The sequence below is a fragment of the Propithecus coquereli genome, unplaced genomic scaffold, assembly GCF_000956105.1.
Source record: "Propithecus coquereli isolate 6110/MARCELLA unplaced genomic scaffold, Pcoq_1.0 Scaffold61, whole genome shotgun sequence".
Lineage (NCBI taxonomy): Eukaryota > Metazoa > Chordata > Mammalia > Primates > Indriidae > Propithecus > Propithecus coquereli.
The window spans coordinates 7,227,934-7,251,507 of record NW_012152063.1 but is presented as its reverse complement, the minus strand read 5'-3'; the positions used below and the strand labels follow the sequence as shown (position 1 = coordinate 7,251,507).

Sequence of the window (23,574 nt, the reverse complement as noted above, 5' to 3'; positions counted from 1 at the left end):
TAAAACTTCTAAAATGCAGGTAACTTATTTTCCAGTTTAGAAATAGGGATTAATATCTGGCATCTGGAATATTCCCTCTATCCAATCATGTCATTTATTTTTACAAAGTCCTTTTCTTTTTATTTTTAAGTCATTAACTGTTCAAGTCCAACCCTTCAAATGGGATAATTTATATTTTAATTAGAAAAGATCAAATATTTTGGAAAGATGCCAAATAATTTTGTTAATGACTTTAACAACAGCAATAGATTTAAAGTTGTGGTGGCATTTAATAATTTTATGCCAGATTTTAGTGAAGTACTATTACCAACTTCATAGTGGTTAGGTCCTGTTTGTAGAGGGAAAGCAGTTGATACTTAAAATGGAGTATAAATGAAATAACTTTTATTTTTTATTTCATGTTAAATTTTTTCACTTTCCACAGACATTTTAATAACATTTGTAAATGTGTGTCTGGGATGAGACTTGTTAAACATATTTCCTGTAAAAGCCATGTCTGTCTTTATTGAAGTTGCACCATGACATTTCTTTTGTTTGTTTTTATACTAACCCTGCTGGCACATTAATTCTTACCAGAAGCCAAAGTGATTTCAGGGCTTTCGCTTTCATTATGCTGTCTGCTGGGGCAGGGTTTTATAATCAGATTTGTGTGTGCGTGGGTTGGGGGTTGGGAGGATGGAGAGTGGGGGTGGAGGAGGGGCAGGCTAACTCAGTGAAGTATCATTGATCACATCCTACTGTTTCCAAGACCGTTTCCTAAATTGGCTGTAACTCACTGAAGGTGAACAGACCAGGGAAAATATTAAGTGCACTCAGAAAAGATTACTTTTCTAATCTGGGCTTCTAGTGCCTTTCCATGGCCAGCCAGTTCAGTGCAAAACATTTGGGAATTACTGAGGGACCCTTTTGCTTCTGTTTGTCGGTTTAGAACCCATTGGCAGAAAATGAGGAATCGCAGCAAAGGTCGATGAGGATTTTGGGAATGAACACTTGGGATCTTGCTCTGGAATTAATGAATTTTGATTGGAGTCTATTCAATTCAATTCATGAGGTAAGTAAGAAGTGAAAAGATAAAATGTGAATGCTGTTTTAACTGTGAATTCTTCTGGAATTCTATGTGTGTCTATTTGTGTGGTGATATAGTTATGCTATGATAACATGGTCCAAAAGATATTTGGGAACTTTAAATATACTGAAAGACTGACACAGTCTTGGAAAAATCAGAATATAGGAACATACTTTATTGCTCTTAGCACAATTATATGCTTGTATAATGTGGTATAAATATGCTATATTTTATATGTATAAATATAGGTATGTATATATGATGCTTTAATGGAGTTGAGGAACCATTTTATCTTTGATATTGATTTTTTTTCCCATGGAGTTTAAAGTAGTTGTACAAGAACCATATTTATATTTATGTATGTACACGTTCATTTTTTTACTTAAGAACATTGTATAAATTTGTAATGTGGTATAAATATGCTATATTTTATATGTATAAATATATGTATGTATATATGATGCTTTAATGGGGTTGAGGAACCATTTTATCTTTGATATTGATTTTTTTTCCCATGGAGTTTACAGTAGTTGTACAAGAACCATATTTATATTTATGTATGTACACGTTCATTTTTTTACTTAAGAACATTGTATAAATTTGTACTGTGCTATAAGATTTCAAGTACTTTCTTGAAATTTTTGGATATATTTCAAATTTTTATGTCCATAAATTTCTCACTTGAAGACACCTTATGACATTTATAAAACAATGGATTAGGAGCAAAATGCTACTGACAGTTAATGAGTAAATTTGGCCAGTGGAAAGGCTCACAGGAATCAGGAGATGAAAAATGTTAGAGCCCGTGCAACCATATGTTGCAGTTGTTTTGCCATGTAGTGAAATTTTTCATTCTGAAATGGGCTTTCCATCTGAAAAAGGAACCTCATGCCCAATTTAGGGACCCTTAAGCTGTATTTTCGTTTTGGGATGTCTTTTAAATGTCTTCATATTTTCTCATTAAAGAAACTTCAACATTATGATCTGAGTTTGAGCAAGTAGTGAACTTGTGTCTTTGGCAATGTTAATAGAGTAGGATGTGTCCCTATTTATGCAGTGGGAGAACGTGGATTACTTCTATAAAATACACACAAACACACACTTAAAAATAAATTTCTGTTGCTTTGCACATGATCTATCTATCTAATAGCTACTGGTCTCATTTGCTTTTGTAAATTATTGGATCTTGCCCAGTCTCATTCCTTTCTGTTCATGGTTTGACAATACCTTATATCAATGCTTCTCAAAGAGTGGATGCGCAGACTAGCATCAGCACCACGTGGGAACTTGTTAGACGTGCACATTTCTAGCCTCTCCACACACCCACAGGACCAGAAGTTCTAGGAGTGGGGCCCAGCGATCTGTGCTTTAACAGTTTTCCAGATGGTCCTGATTCACACTCGAGTTTGAGGACCATTGTCTTAGAGAACAGACCTGTGAGGGTCTGATGTGCACCTTAACAAATACTAGTAATGCTAGTGTTCATTTTTGCTTGAATTTTTCAATGTAAGTTTGGGAAGTTTGGGGAATTCCATTGGGCCTGTGATTTAAACTTTAGAATGTCTTAGATCTTCATGTGAAGATGTCTTCCTTACATTTCTGAAAAATTCCTTTTATACAAGGATTCTAGGTGAACATTATTGATGGAGGTATCTCTAAAACTTAATATAAATTATTTTGAATTTAATGCATGATTATTTGCTATATTTTCTGTTAGTGTATTAATGACATGGGAGTGGCTACCGGAAGTATCTCTTAAAAATGGCCTGAATTTTTTATCAGCTTGACTTTGCTGTCAGTAAACCCTGGCACGAATACACTTTCTTTCAGCAAGAGCTGATCTACTTCACATTCAGCAGACAGGGAAGTGGGGAACACACTGCAAACCTCAGCCTTCTGCTCCAGAGATGCAATGAGGTCCAGCTCTGGGTGGCCACGGAGATTCTGCTCTGCAGCCAGCTGGGCAAGCGAGTGCAGCTGGTGAAAAAATTCATCAAAATTGCGGCTCAGTAAGTTTTCAGTGGTGAAAAGTGCCATTCCTCTCATCTCCTTGAGAGAATACATTGTTTTTTGGGGTTGGGATGTAAAAGTGTAATGTTGAGTTAAGTGACCAAATGTTTGAAAAGGTCTGTTCTTGAATATTTATGTCTTTGCATTTGAAGTATTTATATCTTAAGTAAATGTCAGAATATCAGATGGAAGCACTGTGCCCTGTGCTTCAGAGCTAATAAGCAGGCAGTGCACATATCCTCCACCCAGCGGCTGAACTACAGGGGCGCCGGGAGAGCTCCAGTAGGCTGGGAAAATAAGGGAAGATGACGTGAGGGATGAGAATGATTGCAAATCCATGCAGTCTAGGATTCTGCTCATTGTTCCTTGATACCCACAGTCTGAACTTTTGCGTACTCACTGGTCAGAAGGCCTGGCACTGGCTGGCCCCAACTTATCTCTGAGCCTCCCCCACTGGGTACTCCTTGTTTCCCAGCCACTCTGAATGTCTGTTTCTTTCCCATGCACATCATCCCCCAAGCCTGGAAACTTGCTGACTCTGCCAGAAATGGCCACTTTTACCCCACAAATTGTTGCATTCTTTAAGACCTCAGGCAAATGTTCCTTCCTTCCTGAAGTCATACCTGACTTTCAAATGCAGGGTCAACTGTTTTCCCTCTGGACACACGTACTTATTATCTTTCAAAAACTCTTTTATTATATTTATTAGACATATTCATTTATTTAGGATTCCTTCACTGGGTCCTGAAGAACAGGGACCATTTCTAACCACTCATTGTTCCTTGGTGCCTAGTATAGACTTTGGTAAACAGCAGTGACTCAGTAAATGTTGGTTGAATGAAATTTTGGTAACTTGCTGGGAGCATCTCTTAAAACACCAGAGTAGCATCCTGAGATTGTCCTTCGGACAGCCCCCCAGCAGGAGCAGGCAGCGTGGGTCAAAACCTTCCTCGGCTCCTCTTGCCTCCCAGGCTTCCCATTTCATTTCTCCTTTGTAGGAGTAATGAAAGTAGTTTTTGTATCAAACAGTTTACAAGTACATGTCAATGCAGTATATCCAGGAAATATCTATTGATCACTCATTCTATGTGCAGGTCTGTACGAGGCACTATGGGGAAATCAGACTGAGGCTACACCCAGTCCTGCCTCCGAGGAGCTTGCAGTCTGCCGGGCTGCACTTCTGTAACTCAGCTGGCTACTGTGCCAAATAGAGTGGGGGGCTGCCCTGGTGTGAGATCTAATTCTGTTGGGGGCTTTAGAGGAGGGAAAGCTCACACCCTAAGGGTGTGGGAGGCAGGATCAGGAAGACATTTGTGAAGGAGGCAGCAATTTGAGGCTCTATTTGAATTCTGGGTGGGATTTGACAGGTAAGAATTCAGAAGCACATACTCCCCACGGTGGGCAAACTTATTGGAGACAGAGAAGCAGAGCCTGTGGTTAGGGAAGGAAGCCTCATACCTTTTGGCAAGTGTGAGAGGGGGTATTTGTAAGGAAGTTGTGGGAGATTGATCTGCAAAGGAAGATGAGAGCAAACTGTAAAGGATCTCGAATTTCAGATTGAAGAGCTCGAACTGGATTGACAAGCGAGAAGGGGTCCTTCGAAAGCTGTTGAGCAGAAGGCCAGTATGATCAGAGTTGTCCTTCAGGAAGGTGGGCTGAAAGCAGCACACAGGCTGAACTCAAGGCAGGGAGACTCCAGAAGCAGGATAAGTGTGGAAGCGCCTGACCTGGTGTTTAATGTGACTGGGAATGGAAAGATAGATAACAGATATGCCTAAATCTTAGGCTGTTTTTATGGTGAATGCTTTTTTTTTTTTTTTTTTGGCCAGCGTATTCCAAAATAGCCTTTGAAATTCCCGAAGGTGAGACTCTTTTGGGTAAAAAGCTTTCTTATAAATGCCAGTTACGTGCAGAAATGGGAAATTAATGTTCCAGGGAGTAAAATGACACTACCCAGCTCGGTCCCCAGTGTAAGACTGTATCTATCCTTAGGGAAATGAAATATATTCACATCTTCTCCATATGGCCCCATGCTCTTGAATTATTTATGGTAGTGGTCTCTATCCCTAGCCCATGGAATAGAGTGCCAACAGAAATATAAAGTTAAATTCCTTATAATCACACTGGTGGGAATAACCAAGGGAAAGTAGTAATTTCCACAATTGTGAAGTGTTTTTCCTGCCTAAGGCATCCTATTTGCATATTCATGTTTCCCCTCCTCCTCCCCATCCCCATTCCCATCCCCCACCTCTGTGGATTGAGTGGATTTTATTTCCTCACACAGAGACAAAGGAGTGTTTGCTGGACTGGAATGTTTAGTGTCAGGCAGTCTGTTCTTATCACGGAATGAATGACCCTTGGTAACAGGATTCCAGACTGGAATGGTATCTAATATTTGCACTGTGTCAATTTGCCTTCAAAAGAAATTGTGTCTATATTAATTCCTCTTTTTTTTTTTTTTTAACAGATTCAGATGTTAGTTATATGTGTGTTTTTGTTTCTTAAAGTATGACTAGAAAAGAAATCTATATGTGCCAGGAAAATTGTTTATGGGGAGCTAACAGATAAAAACATGGGAATTATATCTAAGATTTCATGTAGATAAATGATGCTGAATAAAAAGAATAATAATAAACTTTTTTATAATGAATAATAGTAAAACCATTTCCCCAGAAGTTCTAGTTTTCAACTTCGACAAATGCTGTTTGACAGGCTTGCTATGTGTAATACTAAGCAGTTGAGTGACAGGCAGAGTATGAAAATGAGTAGACAGATACTCCAGCCTTAAGGCATCTGCTGTGCAGCGAGGAATGGTATAACCAGTGGGACCTCCAACACTGGTAGGGTGGACCCAGATGAGAGGACCCAGGAGGGAGTGAGGAGGAGGGATGGAGCCGTTCTTGCTGAACACAAGCACCTGGACAGAGGATCCTAGTATTTCAGAATGTCAAGTCAAGAGATGGCGCTAGGCCGGGCGCGGTGGCTCACGCCTGTAATCTTAGCTGTCTGGGAGGCCGAGGCAGGCGGATTGTTTGAGCTCAGGAGTTCGAAACCAGCCTGAGGAAGAGCGAGACCCCGTCTCTACTAAAATTAGAAAGAAATTAATTGGACAACTAAAAATACATAGAAAAAATTATCCAGGCATGGTGGCGCATGCCTGTAGTCCCAGCTACTCGGGAGGCTGAGGCAGGAGGATCGCTTGAGCCCAGGAGTTTGAGGTTGCTGTGAGCTAGGCTGATGCCATGGCACTCACTCTAGCCCGGGCAACACAGTGAGACTCTGTCTCAAAAAAAAAAAAAAAAAAAGAGATGGCGCTAACTCTGATCTGTTCTAGCTGGTGTGAACTTTCAAAAGATGCAATGAAACGGAAAGGGTAAAATGGGGGACGTGAACAGCAGGAGGGAGGTGGAGTCACAGTATTGAAGCCTTACACAGCAGTGATTCTCAAAAACAGATGAGTTTCAAAAAAAAAAAAAAAACAGATGAGTTTCCAAATCATACACCAGGAAGTATCTTGTTTTGGTTTGTTCATGAAATACACCGAGCAGGGTCCACCCAGGAGAAAGTTGGCAAGACACCAAGTAAGGGGTCACTTGGACTGAGGTCCAGGGCCCCACACTACTGGGAAACTGTGAGCAGAGCCAGAAGCTAGGCAGCACAACTATGAGAAGGACAGACTGTGCCTGGTGGAGGTTCAGCAGTGAGGTGTCTACAGGACGTGTGTTCACCCTGATAACTTCCACACTTGGTGTGGAGGCAACAGTGCCCTTGCAGGGTCCACTGTTAGTGGGGATAGAACTCCCCCTAAAATGCACCCAGGCCTGAGCCCCCTGGCTTGGAGCCCAGGTGCAGCAGGATTTGGGCTGTGCCCCATTGGTGAGGCTGGCTCCAGGGCCGGGCCGGTTCCGGCAGGACCTGCCAGAGCACAGCCACTCTGGACTTCCCTGCTTGCTTCAACAGCCCAACCATTTTCCTGGTTCTGAACTAGACGTTCTCATACGCTACCTGTGCAACTAACTGGAAATCAATATAGCTTTGGGAACAGCAGTGTGTAATATGTATCGAGAACCTTTAAAGTCTTCGTAGCTGTTGATCAATCGTGTAATGGCTAGAAATCTAACTTAATGAAAAAAATCATAAATACAGTAAAAACGTGTATACCCGAGATATTCATTGCAACATTCTGTATAATGGGGGGATTGAAAATAACTTAAATTTCAATAATAGAGAAATAAATAAGTTATAGAATATGTTCTTGATGAAATATCATGTAGCCATTAATGATGATAGTGAAGAATCCATAGTACATAATATAACATGGTATTTAACTGAAAAAGCAGCTACAGAGTTGCACATACACTGTGCCCAAATTCCATTTGAGACATTGGTAGAGATGTCATGGAAGAGACGGCATCTGGGGGAGGCTAAACTAACATGCACTAGGCCCTGTTGTGCACCCTGCTTACTGCCGAGTGCTTTCATGTTTTCTCATATTTAATTATAAAGTAGGATAATTTCTTGATGTTAAAGCCTTAGCTCAGAGAAGTTGTGTTCTAATGCTCTCCAGATAAAGGAGTATATGGGATTCACTAGCTGTTCTGGCAGACCTGGAAGCAAGTTCCCCCTGCTATACGAAGCCCTCTCAGCCGGCTTTGAGAAATAGTGGAATGTTGATCCTCTAAGTCTGTGGGCATGATTGACGTAACGTAGAATGGATAACCTTGTGAAGTGAATGGAGCTCCACACGATCTCACCTTGCATTTTATTTCCTTCTTTCTTTAAGTGAGAAATGTGGAACAGTATCCCCATTAATATATGCCATATTTTAAATATATACATAATATAGTAGCTATTTTGTTGACAGCAAAGAAGATGTGCCTAAATGTAATGGGAGTGGGAGCTTAGACCTGTGTGGGGAAAGGGACTTGTCTGTCAAAAAATAAAAAAGCATTTTGATGAAGGAGAGTGGGGACCAGAGAGCTGTTACAAGGAGAGTGTGGCGTATTTGAAGAAACATGAATTTAAAAGACGGTTCAGTGGGAATTGGAAATGCGCACAAAATAGTTAAAAAAAAAAAAAAAAGGAATCTTGTGAAATGTCAAGACGTTGTCCAGGACACAGATCTTTTCCTAAAGGTAAGGATGAGCTGAAGCCTTTGTGATCATTAATCATTTCTTTGTGCTGGAAACAGCTGGGGGTGGTGAAGGGTACCTGGGCTGTAGAGCAGAGTTCCTGAACCCTGTGGCCTAGGACAGCCTTTTTCAGCTTTCTCTTTTGTGATCGTTCAGCAAAAGGATGTTTCCTCAAAGTGTCCTCTACTTTCTCCATAGCTGCAAAGCCCAGAGAAACCTGAATTCTTTCTTTGCTATTGTGATGGGTCTCAACACTGCTTCTGTCAGCCGACTCTCGCAGACCTGGGAGGTGAGCCCTGGGGTCCTGTTGTGTGTGGTGGGGAGTGGGAAAATAAAATGAAAACAAATTTGCTTAAATGGTTTAAATGAGATATGTACTACTAGACTAAAAATGTTAAAAAGTAATGTGTCAAGGTGGCAGGGACCATTTCGATCAAATGGTCTTTAAAATAAGGTATATACAAAAAGGATAAAAATGGTAAAACGCTCCCCAGCTAGAATTAGCCTTCCCTTGCGTGCTCTGGTAGCGGGTTCCAGTTCCATGCTGGTCGTTCACAGTCTCGCCTGTGCGGTGATGTGTGCTCAGAAGCTGATGTGCCATGATGCTAATGAATTTAAGTGTCAGGGCCTCTTACTCGCGGGGTCCCTGGCAATGTATTCACATGGATGATGTATATTCTTATAAAATTTTCTAAAGTAATTTTGTATTTTTTTAAAGAGGATCCACAAAAGGTTATACGTTTCAGGCCTCCCAAACTCTGGCTCAGCCTCTTTGCCTGATGGAGGCTGCTGGGGTTATAAGAGGCGAGGCCCACTCGAGTTAGCACAAGTTCTGATACACATATTGAGTCCATAGGGAGCCCTGGATCCAGGGAGCCCCTGTACCTAGCCAGACACAGACATAGGACTCTCCGCCTCTCCCGTGGCCCCCTCACCTTCTTTCCTTGGGCTCTTGTTTCCTTCGCTCTCCTTTCCTTGCTGACTGGCCACCTCACTCTACCATCCCTCTCCCTGGTCGTTTCTCCATAAGCATCTCTCCTCCTCCCTTCTGGCTCTAGCCTGCCTCCGGCTCCCTGTGGTCACTGTAGCCTCTCTCCACAGTCCTCGCAGATTTACTTCCTATCACTGACTGCACCATTCTCTTTATGGTTCCCAATTCAAACTCCTCCTACAAGAGAAAATTTGATAGGATAACTACTTTTTTCTCAGTGTAGGTGTCTGGGCAAATGAAAGTATTCCCTTCCTTTCAGTCAGGGGCCACACCCTGATGGGATGCACTGTGGTGACCCAACGGTCAGAGTCAGTGCCCCTTAAAGGGATTCAAAAGAAAATAAATGAAAGACCTGCCTGCTCTGGTTAAGCAAACAAGATGTTCTCACACATCCTAAGATTAAAGGAGATGGGGGGAAAAAATGCCACGATTGATCAGAGCAGGAGGAAAACAGATGGCTACTGAATTTGAATTAAACCTTGAAAGAAACTTCGATTTGCAAAAATTAGGAGGAGAAATCATTCAGTGAAATTCAAACAGTTTAATCTGCATATTGACTGCCCACTATGTGCAGGGCGCTGGGTCAATGCCATGGCAGTTAGGAAATGGATACATTAGAACCGAGTGTCCTGCAATGAAGTCCCAGACCTGGGCAGAGCAAGTGGAGGGACTCATTCTGCCCCAGCGTAGCTGAGAAAACTGTAACGGGAGTCCCCATGCAGCGGGGCCTGGGAGGTTCGCCTGGGAGTTACTGGAGAGAGGGGTGGCCATCCCAGGCGGAGGTGACCACAGGATCTCTAAGTCAGTGGCTGAGTGAGTGGAAGGTGATCACACTGTCCCAGATAGATAATATAGGAAAAAAAGTAGGTTTGAGGGACCAGATCAGAAGTCAGCAAACTTCTTTGGCAAAGGGCCTGAGAATAAATATTTTTAGGCTGTGCAGGCTATGTGGTCTCTGTTGCAACTTCTTGACTCTGCCACTAGAGTGAAAGAGCAGCCATAGTTAATATGGGAAAGAATGGGCATGGCAGTAATCCAGTAAAGCTCTGTTTACAAAAGCAGGCCATGGGCCAGATGTGGCCCATGGCTGATCTCTGCAGTAGATCAGTTAGTCTGGCTTTGGACATGTTGAATTTGAGGTGCCACTGGGACATGCATGTGGAATGTCCAGCAGACCAAGATATGCAGCTCTGAATAAAGACTAGAATCACTTGCAGATATCTCCATTTTGTATCTTCTCGCTTAACTTGTCCCCATTCATTGATGTGTGCATGTATGCGTTTGCATATGGCAGTAGTTTCCAAACAGATTAAATTACCTGTTTGCTGTGATACACTGAGTTCAGATGCAAAATTATCACATTGAAAAATCCACTTCTAAATAATTTAAGAGTCTAATTATTGTGGGGTTTGCCTCATTGTTTTGATTCATTTTAGAAAAAGAAAATTCCACAAATATCTTCTTGAATATTGTTGTTGATATTAATAGCTGGAATTTGTTAAGTAAGCCCCAGCCAGCCTTGGATTATATACTTTTCAGGCATGTGTCTATTAACTTCAGCTGGAGAAACAGATCAGAGAGCCTGGAGACTCACACCAAACCACACAGCTAGAAAGGGGCACAGTCAGGATTCAAAATGAGCTGACTTCAAGTACATGCTGCTTACCACGAAGTCAGTATGGAAGACATTCAGTTTTTTACTTACTCATGTTAAAGGCAGGCTGGAACATTTGGACCCATCTTCCTTATGCCTGAATTTTTATTTGGCAGGATGGCATAGGTTTCCATCCTCTGTCGTTGTTGCGTGCCACCTGTCGATGTGGTTGAGCTTTGCAATTCAGTGATTCTACCCATTGAAGCGCAGACTTCGTGCCTTAAGGTCTTCGTGGCCCTTCACTATTTAGCTCTCTGCTGTGAAATACAATTGTATCATTTATGTCAGCCAACATTATTATTTCCCACTCAGCCAGGCTATTAAGAAGATGAGAGCATTCATCAAAGGTAGGGTGTGTAACTGAAATCTAAGTTTTTATTAAATAATCACCAATGTGTGGAATATCTAACCAGCTAGATTCCTGAATCATGTGGCTGTTATTTTAAATTGTTTTTAACAATATTCCTAAGGAATGTCACATCACGGGGATGATGAAAATTGCATAATGAGAAGCAATCAGGGTAGAACCAGATGATGGAGGTTATTTATGTTCAGAAATGTGACACAGTTAAATACAACTTAATGAAAACTGCCTTCGGTGCCTCTCAAAATAACTGACTTCTGTGAACTTTTGTTTGTTTTGTAGAAAATCCCTGGGAAGTTTAAGAAACTTTTCTCTGAACTTGAAAGTTTAACAGTAAGTAGTTGAGCCAAAGGGGACTTATTCTTTCAAATTAATTGCCAGCATCTAGTTTCCTTCTAGATTTCAGTGGTTAGTATCTGCACTCCACGGTGTCAGGTAGCTTAGACTAGTTTACTTGTACATGAAAATGTAACTTTGCTTCTCGTGGAGGGAAGCTATTTGACAGTTAATGCTTCTTCCTCTCCATGAAAAATGGTGGTGAGAATAATTCTTTTAGTGTGATTTTTCAGAAGGCAGATTTTTAAAAATAGTCTATTTCAAAGACTACAAAAGTAATCAGTATAAATTTAGTGTGCAATTATTGCCTTATGCATTATTCTTTTCTTTTTTTCTCCTTTTTACAATTTAGATACAAGATTTATAGTTTCTTTTTATAATAGAGTACAATAAAACAGTATTCTCTTGTTTTCTCTGTATTGTCTGTGCATGATGAGGGCAGTTTTTCTTGGCAGTGTACCTAACAAAAGATGTCGGGTTAACTTACGATAGAAATTATGCAGAGGAAACTGTACTTAAAGAACCTATTTGAGGAAAATAATAGGGCAATCAAAAGGTATCTCCCATTTGCAGTCATTTCCCATTATTGTAAACCAATAACTTGAGTTTCATTCATTGCCTAGATTTCCTGCCCTAATTTAGTGAGTATTCTCCTAGGAAACCTTTATCTACTTCATTCTTAGGAAGAACCTCTCTATATCTAAATCATGTTCAAACTATATAGCAAAAGTGGATTTAGAATTCTTTCTATGGCATATTGATTTTTCTTTGTCTTTGTAATCTGCTTGGTTCTGCAGGATCCTTCGCTAAATCACAAAGCCTACAGAGATGCATTCAAAAAGATGAAGCCACCAAAAATCCCTTTCATGCCCTTATTGCTTAAAGGTAACAATTTTCTATCTTTCATGCTATGTAATTCCATCTTCCAGAAATTTATCACTCACACTATAGAGGGCAAAAAAAGGACTCTCCGTTTACAGTAGTTTTGGCATTCAGACCTACTTGTGTTTACTTATGATCCTTTTTCAAATGCTTAGATATTTTTGAGGTACCTAGAATGCTTAATTGTGCTGGAGCAGACATCAAAGCATTTTCACTTGACTCACAAAACTGGGCACTGGAAACTTGTGTTTTTCTTTTACTCTGCTTCTAAGCCCTGCATTATTTTCTTTGAGTCTGCAATGCACTGAATTCAACCAAGAATAAGGCTGGCATAAAGAACCCAAATGGTGATCAATCATGCTCTATGTTTGCAACTGTAGAAACACAGCCCACAGTTTGCTGTTGTGTGAGAATTACCTTTGGTCAATACAAGCAATATAGTGTATGAAAGTTATTGATGGAGAGTGTACTTTCCTCTTTCAAGGAGTGGAATCCAGTTGGGAAAGTATTGGACAGCTCCAAGTCAGTCCACTGACCTCTCTTCTATAGTGCACCAAATAATCCATCACAAAACATGTTAAATTTACTGATGAGATCTCAGTGATTGCTCTTTCAAACTAATGGGATTAATAAAAGGAAACTCTTTTTGATCTAGCTTATACTCCTGACATTCAGTGTATATCTGTACCTGTGTGCTTTGTAGGGATAGGGGGTTCGGGTGTTGTCCTTGGTCATATTTTGATTCCTTCTGGAGGTTTCGTAGGAATACTCCTTCATCCAGCCTCTGCTCTTCAGGAGCCTGTAACTTCTGCTGGGTTAGGCCCCAACAACTGGACCCATAAATGTGATTCTGGAAATAAGTCTTACGGGATTGCTGGTTGACCTCAGCCCCCACCTTCCCGACTGCCACCCCCACTGGCAATAAAGCCAGCACTCCCTCTTCAGCCGCTCTCAAGAACAGCCAGAGCTCGGAGAATTATTGTGAGTTGCTGTGCATCCCTGCAGCTACTCATTTAGTCTTCATTAAATATAAATCAAGAATCTCTGTGAAAGAATAATACAATATTAGGACAATTGAGAGATGCACGAATGCTTCGTTGCAGTTGAAAGATTCTGTTAAATATAAACAGATGAAATAAAGAGAGATTGCAATGCCCAAGTAGCAATTTAAAAGTTTATTTGATTCTTCATATTTATTTGCTTTTAAGATAAGTTTATTTGGGCTTATGCTTTTTATTTGCAAAATAAAATGCCTTCACCTGGAGGGTAGGAGGTGGCAGGTGGGAAGTAACACTTAGAATCATTTAGACACAAATGGAGACAGTAGAAAATGAGGGTAGATGTAAGCAAGAATTGATTTTAGGAAGAAAAAAATTAAAACAATAAATACAAGGTAAAGAGAAATTAATTGATAGTGTTCCTTTAACTTAATTAGATATGAATAAAGCTTTCTGCTATATATTGGTGGGTGTTCCCCCAAAATATTTAATGTAGTCAAGTGTCTCATGTACATCTTAGCTTGGATGCAATTTTCTGCTTTACTGAGTTTATCTAGATCTCTTTGTTGGCAGCAAGACAAACCTCCCTTTTTATACTGAAAATACACTCACTCATTCCAAAAACAAGAAGTAAAGTAAATATTTTTTCTCTTTTTCATTAAAGCCTTCTTGAGTTTAAATAAGTACTTATTTTTCTTTATCTTAATTTTTGTCATTATAAAAATAGTATTATTAATAGTACTCCATTGTATTTAAAGTTACTGTTTTTAAGTGTAATAGATTTTTTTATTATTATTTTGAGATGGGATCTTGCTATGTTGCCCAAGCTGGACTTGAACTCCTGGGCTCAAGAGATCCTCCCACCTCAGCCTCTCGAGTATCTGGGGCTATAGGTGTGCATCACTGCACCTGGCTTTTAAAGTTACTATTCTTGTCTAAAATAATTTCCAAAGAAAATAGGGTGAAAATTGAAAATACAGAGGGCTATCTGGAAAGTGTCCAGCCATGTAATATGAAAAATATATTGACAATGGCTGGTTACTTTCTGGACAACCCGTGTGTGTGTGTGTGTGTGTGTGTGTGTGTGTGTGTGTGTGTGTGTGTGTGTGTCATGCCTGAGATGAGGCGTTTTGGCAAAAATACACATTAATTCTTAGGTTTTTTAACTGTAACTATTTTTAAAGTTGTGATGAACTATTTTAGAGCAACCATCTTAATTTTTAATGATAACTCTTTTTCTTCCCTCTCTTGTACCTTCTATGATGAGTTGCTTTTAATTAGAGAAATAGAACCAAATTGAACTGCTTGGATGTTTGGGAAGGATTAGACCTCCCTTGTGTCATTTTTTGATATAGTCAATTCTCAGTAAGCATGCAAGCGATCAAGTAAGTGGATTACCTGAGGATCCATCCAGCCATCATTTTCCTCTTTCCCAGTTGAATTTCTTCCCTTTAGATGTACTTTCCCACTGCTGTGGTGTGGAATCCTGGTCAGAAAGGGGTGATGGGAAACCCTAAATAAGTGTAGGGGAAAAGACCCAGCTGAGCGAAGGGTCAGAGGCAGCTCAGCGGTGTATGCGCTGTGCTATTTTTGGAGATGGTGGTCTTTTGTACCGTACCTTTAGCCCCAGTTTCTTGACATGCTTACCTCCTAGGTTTATCTTACAGTCTTTCATGAGGATTAAATGAGTTAACGCAGCTAAAGCACTTAGAGCCATGTCTGACACTGACAATACATATAAGTTATTGTCACCACCTTCATCATCGCCCCGAGGTGCCTGGGGGGTGAGGGGCTTGGAAGATAAACCTTGTAACACTGGGGAAACGGGCCGAGGGATTCTGAGGGCGTTTGCGATGGAGAGTTAGTAAAGGCCAGGCTGTTAGGTAGTATTTAATGTGCATAGAGTGCACACAGGGTTTTATTTGCTATACAAAAAAGGTAAAAACTAAGTGTGTTGACTTCGCTTTTCTAAATATTGTGTCACAGAATGAAAGCTTGCAATTATTTTCCGAAAGCAAAATTGCAAAAGATAATAAAATAACCAGAGAGTTTGTCAGAAGACTGTGTAATTAATTGTGAATCATTTTCCTACTGGAACATCAGTTCAAAAGACAAAAAAGGGTGGGGGGAAGCTGATGAAAACATGGCAGTCCACACTGGAAGCTGTGTGTAGGGAGGGCCTGAGGAAAGGGTGTGCTGTAACCGGCTAGCGGGGTCACCTCCTGGCTGCTGTCAAACCTCGGAGGCACGTTTCAGGTGCACCGATCTCATAATTAGGGAACAGCAGAAGAGTCTTGATGAAATGCAAATACTTTCCCTTCTATTCATAGGAGTTTTAAGCTGTTCTTTTCCCTCTTTTCTATCTGATTACTTTAATAAGATTTTTGAAGATTATTTTTATTTGGCTGGCCCTCCACATCTGATATAACATGATTATTTGTATGTACTTTAAACTGTAGTGTATCTCTTTTTGTGAACCTCATCTGTGAGGATTCCCTAATGCTCAATCATCAACCCTCTGATCTGAGTTTGGCTAAGTCCTCACCTGCTACCTTTAATGTAACTAATTCCCAAATCTGGATCTCCCGAGGAAGCACTCCTTTGTTTATTACAACCAAAAGGAGATTTTTTAATGAATATCATTGGTCCCTTTAAAAGCAGAGTCTCAAACCAAGTTTAACCAAGTTTTCTCTTTGAAAACGTACCTTCATCCTATTCTCCTTACTTCATTTTTGTCAGTGATGCTTTCTTTCTACCAGTCGAATGGTGTCAGAAATCTTGCCATTTTCAAAACTACCCCTTTCCTCACTTCTGGTGCACAATCAGGTACCAGCTTTCAGAACCAAAGACTTAAATTTAAATATCTAGATCTAAATCTTAACTGTTTTAAGTAAAGCAAGTCCGATATACTTTGCTAGGCCTTTTATAAAAAGCAAACACGTAATTACTAAAATCCTGTCGTTTCTGAGTATTTGGTCCTTTTCTGCTCAGTGTTCTGGCCTAAAAACATAATGGAACAATTAAGTTATAGGACAATGTTAGCTTATATTAAGCAGGTTGATGTCAAACACTTCACTGTGAGTATAAAGTATATACTTTCAGTAGCATTACACTGTTTTCCACACATGCATGAAGATTATGCACGTTCACGTCACAGACTATACAAATTCCATTTCAAGTTGCTCGCCAAGTACACGGAATAATCCATAATGTTTAAGAAAATTGTATAAGTGGCATTGTGTGTCGACCTCTTCAGCCCTGACAGCCAGTTGTGATCCATTCCTAATGGTACATATATCTTTTTGTTTCTAATTTCCAGATGTAACATTTATTCATGAAGGAAATAAAACTTTTTTGGATAACCTTGTCAATTTTGAAAAGCTGGTACGTAAATTTCAGTATTTCTCCTTTTTCCACTGTAAAGGATATATGTGCTTTTCTTGCCTGCCTCCGGGAGACAAATGGTTTTAGTACTTTTCTCCATTGAATGCAGGGTTATTTCCAGGATTTTATTTGTTGCATGTTGTACATTGTCAATAAAATGTATTCCAATTAACAGTAAATATGCTAGCGAGGTTTTTGAGAGCCAAATATGAAAACGTGCTTTTTATTTATAAAAAAGGAGCTTCATTAGATTAACATCAGGGGTTGAGTGTATATTATTGAACCAGAAATAAAACTGTAAAGTTCCTGTCAGGAGGAATTCACTCTCATGAGATTAAGTTTTACTGCTTTCGAGGGATCTTGCGATGTCTCAGCCTGCACTGTTTTCCAGGCAGGGAGGGAGAAAGTTCTCCTCCTGGGGAGGTGCGTCTGTCTGTCTCTCAGGACTCCACACCTGGATGTGAGGCTGGAATTTGCAGGGTCTGTGAGTACAGGAAAAGGCCACCCCCTTATCAGTCTGTGGACAAACGGTGCCACCTCTGAACACTGTGGACAGAGCAACTCGGGCAAAGTGCCCTCCCTGCTCACAAGTAAGAGGTCCCCAGGTCATCCCATTTCCTGAATTATCTCCAGAACATTCCCAGGTGCTTTGTCCTGCGATGGGCTCCCCCAAGCCTTTCTGACTTGCCCTTAGGCGAGGGAGGAGTTGCCTATAGGAGCAAGCAACTGTAAAATAGAAGTGCTCCAAAGGGACCCGCTTGTCTGCAAGAGGAACGGATCTGTCTGACAGATGAACTTTAGTGTCATAGATTAAACTGTCTTTCGTGGTTAGAGATGATAGCAATAACCCTGCTCCACAGATCCTAACCTTTGAGTGACCTTTTCAGTGATGGTAATGGATTGTGTGAACTCTTTCAGGAACTGACCCTGGTTCCCTGTGAGACTGGATCAGGCCCTTGAGAGGAGGTTGAGGGAGGCAGGGACCACAGACCATGACCAAAGAACAGTACAAGCCGATGACTCCAGCTGAGCTTTGGTGCCTGACCATCAGGCTGAGTCCCCACAGGTCACGGGAACAGTGTTGTCAGCGCTTGCACAGCTGCACAACCCGGGCATCTGGAGTCTGGAGGACAGACATCTCGGAATATCTCGCTCTAGCTCCGTTTTAAGTACTCTGAAGACAATCGCTTCATGGCTATTTGTGAAGTGGATATGACTGTAAAGTTTCAAGTCTGTCTCTGCACTAAGTGTTTTGGAATCGGAATCCATTTATTTTAGATGCTACAGTGAAACCATCAGAGCTGGAAGTGGATAGAGTGTATGTGTTTTCGTACTGGTTTTGTGTTGCTGTGTGATGTTCTGAAGGTTACAGGGCAACCGTTAGCGCTAGAATTCTTGTCTCTAAGCAGGTTCGTCTCCAGTGTTTGGTATTAGTGAAGTGATTGTGAGAATATGTGGTCAATATGTACTTTGCCTCCTGGCCAACACACCTGGCTAAGAACACCAAGTGAGCTTTGTAGAGCATCTGTGAAGATGTGGGATGAGGTGTCACACCAAGTGGAATTCCCTGCAAAGGTCTAGTGATGTTTTCCCTCTGACTAATCCAGAGGGGACAGGGGGAAACAGTTGCACTCTCTGTGAGCTGACCGTGGCCTGCCATTGAGGGCAGACTGGTGACTTGCCTTCTCCCTGCAGTGAACCAACCGGTGGCTCAGTTTGGTTCATCGTGCCATTTCCCCTCAGCTAGTGCCACCAAAGAGAGAGAACAATTCCTTAAAGGCACAGGTGGGAGAGAGCTGTGGAAAAAACTGTCACTCTTTCCTTCTGACCAGCATCTGTGGTCCTCCCCTGCTTCAACAATCCAACAGAAGCCTTTCGATGCCAGCTTTTATACATGCTAAGACTTCAACTAGCCATAGGGACTGAAACGAAGTCTGAACAATATTGCCTCTATTAGGGTCAATAATTGTACCCTTAATTCTTTAAGAAAACTTAAGGAAATAGCATGGCATAAATAATACTCTGTTTGAAATTCCCGAAGAAAGCTTTTATGAAAAAGAGAGTGAGAAAATGGGTGCAGTTGTTCATGCACGCGCCAGACCCAGAGCACGCACACAACCATCGGGCAGTGCTTGCACGTGGTTTCTGAGAGCTTAGGCTTCGTGGGCTCAGCGAGTTCCTGGCCCTTGGAGCCTCCTGCTGATGACTCCTTACATAGAGAAGATAGGGTGAAGTTAGAAGTTTTTTTCAGAAGGACAAAAATCAATTTTATATCATACAGAGCCCTATATTCTACTTGGATGCTGGAAATGAGACTGACCTTTACTCGAAGAGACACTGGTTTCAAGGAATGTTCCTTAGCAGAGGACAGGGTTTCACTTAAGTTAAAACAGGATCATCTTTCACTGTAATGAACCAAGAGAACCTAAGTGAATTAACTTGAGAGAAGCCAATTCCTCATGATGGAGATTAACTTAAGCCAGCAAGCAGATAATTCAGCATGTTATCTTTATCTGGCTGAACAGGCCAACACGTTAAGTCAGACCACGTACGTAAAGTTCCAGAAGTGCTCATTGGGCTTAAGTAGCATTTCTGTTATTCCCTATGCTAAGTTCCTTGCTGCCCCAGCAACTCGAAATGTTTGCATCTCAAAGTATTAAATAATGAAGAAACATCCCTCTGTGTTAAGAGCATCGCCTCTTACCATATCTTCCTCTCTCCCCCCTCAGAGACCCTAAAGATGAGGATCAGGACTCGGGTTTCAAGGCCACTCTCAGTACTGAGCCTTACGTCAGTTTGAGCCTGGCCCGAGCTATGCAAATGGCACATGATAGAAATCGGTGTGACGCCACAGCTTAAAACAACAAGAAAACTGTCCTGGGAATAGTGGTCAAATTTGGGGAAGGAAATTTAACAATGCCTTCACAGACATGAGTCAGGCCTCATTTCCTTTACAAATGCAGCTTGAGCTACTGCTGTAATCACTGTCCTATTTCATTTTCCACAATTGAATAGAAGTACATTAGAAATACGGTTGGGAGAACAATGTAATCAGTAGGTCAATGTTTCTGTAGTTCTCTTGGATTTTAAGTAAGAAACTTTTTTAGTGTTACCGTTCTTCTTTAAGCAATAATTCATCGAGGGTTTGCTGTAGATGGGTGATCCCATGTTCAGTGTGTGCAGGCGTGATGTGAAAAATGATGACCCAGTTGGGAAGGTTTGGAGGACCAGATGATGAATGATATTGATTCTGAAATGATAGAATTATGTTTGGATTTTGATAGGAAACAAATTAAGGTGTTACTGTAGGTGCTCTAGAGGACTAGAACATGATGACAACAGTATTTAGAGATTATTCTGGCAACTACATAGGAGGAACTAGAGTGGAGAATGGTTTCTTCCAAAATGCTGTTTCCTTCATCATGGATAACTAAAAATGGTAGAGACAGCTACAAGTATATTGTAGGTACATTTAAGCAGCTGTACATTTAAGAGGACTTTTGCCTGGAGATCAGTGAGAACTTTAAGGAAAGAATTAAATTAGAATACCAGAGACTGTAAAGGAATGTAAACTATGAACAGAAAATGGTCTCTATAAGGATGTTGACATTTTAGAAAATGTCCATCTTTTGTGTGTGTCTCATTTCCTGTCTCCATGCGAGACACTTGAGCCTGCGAGTCCACGAAAATTCCCCCCTCCACTCAGCACACGTGTGAGCCTCTGTGTGTCTGCCACGGCAGGTGCTGGGTACGCAGACCCCTCTGGTGGCACCTGATCTAGAGGAGGAGAACAGTTCAACAGCAATGACAGTAACTCAAAGCCAGTAGACGCTGCACAAAGAACAGTGGGAATGCGGAGGATGGAGCCTCCAAGTCCAGAAGGGGCATCTCAGAAAGGCTTCATGGCAAGACATTCGCCGTGAAGTAAAAGACACGAGCCAGTGTGGGTGGGAGGGCTGCGCCGCTTCACACCGTGCTTTCTCGTGGCTCAGTTGGGATCTGTGCCACTGGTTTGTGTGCTACTGCTTCTGCAGACAAGGACTAAATATTCTTTTGTCATCCAAGCTCAGTAGAATCAATTAAAGTTATGTCCAGCTCCAAATATAGCTCTGGTATTTACACCCGAAGGTGTTAGACTCCCCACCCATCCTAGCAGGCACTGCTACGTCAGCAACACCCTCAGTGACACTTCCATTGATGTGTTTCCTGCTCTCCCTTCCAGCACATGATTGCAGACACTGTCCGAACCCTGAGACACTGCAGGACTAACCAGTTTGGTGAGTAAATGAAGTCAAGTGTGGAATCTGATTTGACTATGCCTTGGTACCGACCGTGGTTATATCACAAGTCTTTGGTGGTAACAAACAGATTGAAAAGTACCATAGGTCTATATGTATACATATTGTTTGCATATACTAAATGCTCTCTGTTTCCTCACTGCATGTTTGAGATGCAGAGAAAGATAAGATATGCAGATTATTATCCCCTCATGACAACAGGTTCATACTATACAGAGTGACTTTAGATAGTCAGAAGCCCCCACCCCACTGCTGGCCCCAGAAGGTCTGGCTTTGCTTCCCCATTGGCTCAGAATTGCTGGTGGGTTTGGCAGGGCCGACCCTGTCCCTAACCTCCTTGCCTGGAGCCTTCTTGGAATAGAACTATAGTTTGTAAAAGTGCCTAAAGCACTTTTACAGAATCTTCCAGAATCTTTTTCTCTCCAACAAAAACTTCCTATCTAGAGGTGCCTTTCAGCTGAAAAAGTGTTTTTCTGAGCACTTTTGTAGAATCGCAACTGCAACAAATGTATGTACGAATACTTGCCCCCTTTTAAATCTCAGGCATAATTTACACTGTTTAAATGGTGTTAGAACACTGCAGGAAGGAAGGAAATCAATTTTGATCAAGTCGAAGGAGCTTTCACGTGGGCGGTGGAATCCTGACAGTAGAGCTAGCGAATGAATGGACGTGATTAACCCTGTAGGTACAGAGCAGGAACTGAGGCTCAGAGAGATTCACCTACTCAGCCACTGTTCACACTGAGTCTGCCGACTTCGACTTCCTGCCCAGGCCCTTCCCTTTGCTCTCTGCAGATTCTATAGATGTAAAGGGTAATAAGAAAAATAATTGAGTTCAGTAATTTTAAATTAATCAAAGGTGGCCACTAAGTGAAACTTCATTTGTTAAATAACACATCCCCATTGTAAAACAATTTTTTCATCAATACAGAAGTATCTATAAAGTAGAAAATCAAAGTCCTACCTCCCAAGAAAAGTACTACTAACAATTTGGTATACATTCTTAAGAATTTTTTTTCTGTTCAGTGTTGGTCTTGGCTAGCAATATTGGCCCCCAACAAAGCAAATTAGGAACTGAACTTCTGTATGAATTATAATTTTTCTGTTTGAAAAGGAGAATTAAAAATACAAGACCTAATTTTCTAAATACTCCTATCAATTAATACCATTCTATATGTGCTTATATAATTCTTCATTAAGTGCACAAGTACAATACAGTTATAATAGAAACAGTAATAACAACATTGTCATGGAGATTCATTCAAATGGACAAGCGTAACGTTGCTGATAATTATGGCTTCATATTTACTTCATCCTCCTCTGCTTCCCAAGTATTTACTGGGCATTCAGCTAATTCTAAGACATCAATCTCACTTACCAAGGGACTCTAATTATATATGCTCCAAGAATGGACGGGAAGGTTATACTGGCTTGGCTGGCCTTGCACCTGTCTTCAACCTCCCAGTCACCAGACAGTAACTCTCCACATAGCACCAAAGGAGAAATTTAAATAACTATCAAGCCAGTTTGTGTTCTAATATTTATATAATGGATGTTTAAAAATTGGGTTTGGGACTGAATTATCTGAATTCATTTTAACAGTTTATATGGACATAGTAAACCAATGGCAGCATTTGGGATAAAATAAGATAAAGTTAATCAAGCCACTTATAAAGTGCTATGCAAGTGTCAGCTGTTGTGGTTGGGACACTTTTTCGTTCTGCCATCTTTTTAAGGCTTGCAAATTAACAACAAAAGTTATCTTTGTAGCATCATGTTTTCCAAACCAGTGGTTACTAAACCAAAAGCAGTTTCTCAGTGTCTTCCAGAGAAGGCATCTAGAATAGTAGAGCTTTTTGGTCACATCCAAACAGGTGGGATGGTAAAAAATTTTAATTCCTGGTGCTTTTACTTGCTGAAACCAGGAAGACTTGTTTCTATTAAACCTAAGAGTTACAAGCCACCTATGACATACAAGTCTTAAATCATTTCCTCATAAAATGCATTGTCAAAGAGGAGGAAAAAAGGTGTTTTCAGCAAGAGAAAACGCTGCAATAAAATGCCCAACCTCCTGCGGGCCCCTTCCCTCCATTCAAGCTGAGCTCCAGTGGCCCACCTTGCCTGGCCCATCTGTGATCCATGAAGCAAGAGGATGTGACGTCATCGCCACTCACGTTTACATTGTCTCATTGTAGCCGGTTGTCAGCCAACGTCCCCAGGCCTCGATGGTTTTGTCTTTTGTTTGTTTTGACTGTGGAATGTGGACTTGCCCCAATGTCCATGCTACTTTATCTCTGGTTCCTTATCAGAGCTGCCGGTACATGGCACACGTGTATTCACAGTGCGCTAAAGCTCCTTGCAGCCCCTCGATTCTTTGACTGCCCTGGATATGTGAGTGGAAAACCCCCTTGCCTTGTTCTTCTCTGGGTAGACTTTAGTTCATACACATATTTTCTGAA

At 41.0% G+C, this 23,574-nt stretch overlaps 1 protein-coding gene across 1 annotated transcript in view; it reads left to right on the top strand.

The window, feature by feature from the left end:
- The window catches only part of RAPGEF5 (Rap guanine nucleotide exchange factor (GEF) 5), a 188,073-nt gene that overhangs the window by 160,254 nt on the left and 4,245 nt on the right, over positions 1-23,574 (top strand). Inside the window, exons 16-22 of the mRNA XM_012659442.1 lie at positions 929-1,051; positions 2,897-3,075; positions 8,407-8,497; positions 11,500-11,550; positions 12,351-12,438; positions 16,753-16,817; positions 21,040-21,094. Coding sequence (XP_012514896.1) covers positions 929-1,051; positions 2,897-3,075; positions 8,407-8,497; positions 11,500-11,550; positions 12,351-12,438; positions 16,753-16,817; positions 21,040-21,094 — 652 coding nt within the window. The remainder of the gene's footprint in view (positions 1-928; positions 1,052-2,896; positions 3,076-8,406; positions 8,498-11,499; positions 11,551-12,350; positions 12,439-16,752; positions 16,818-21,039; positions 21,095-23,574) is intronic.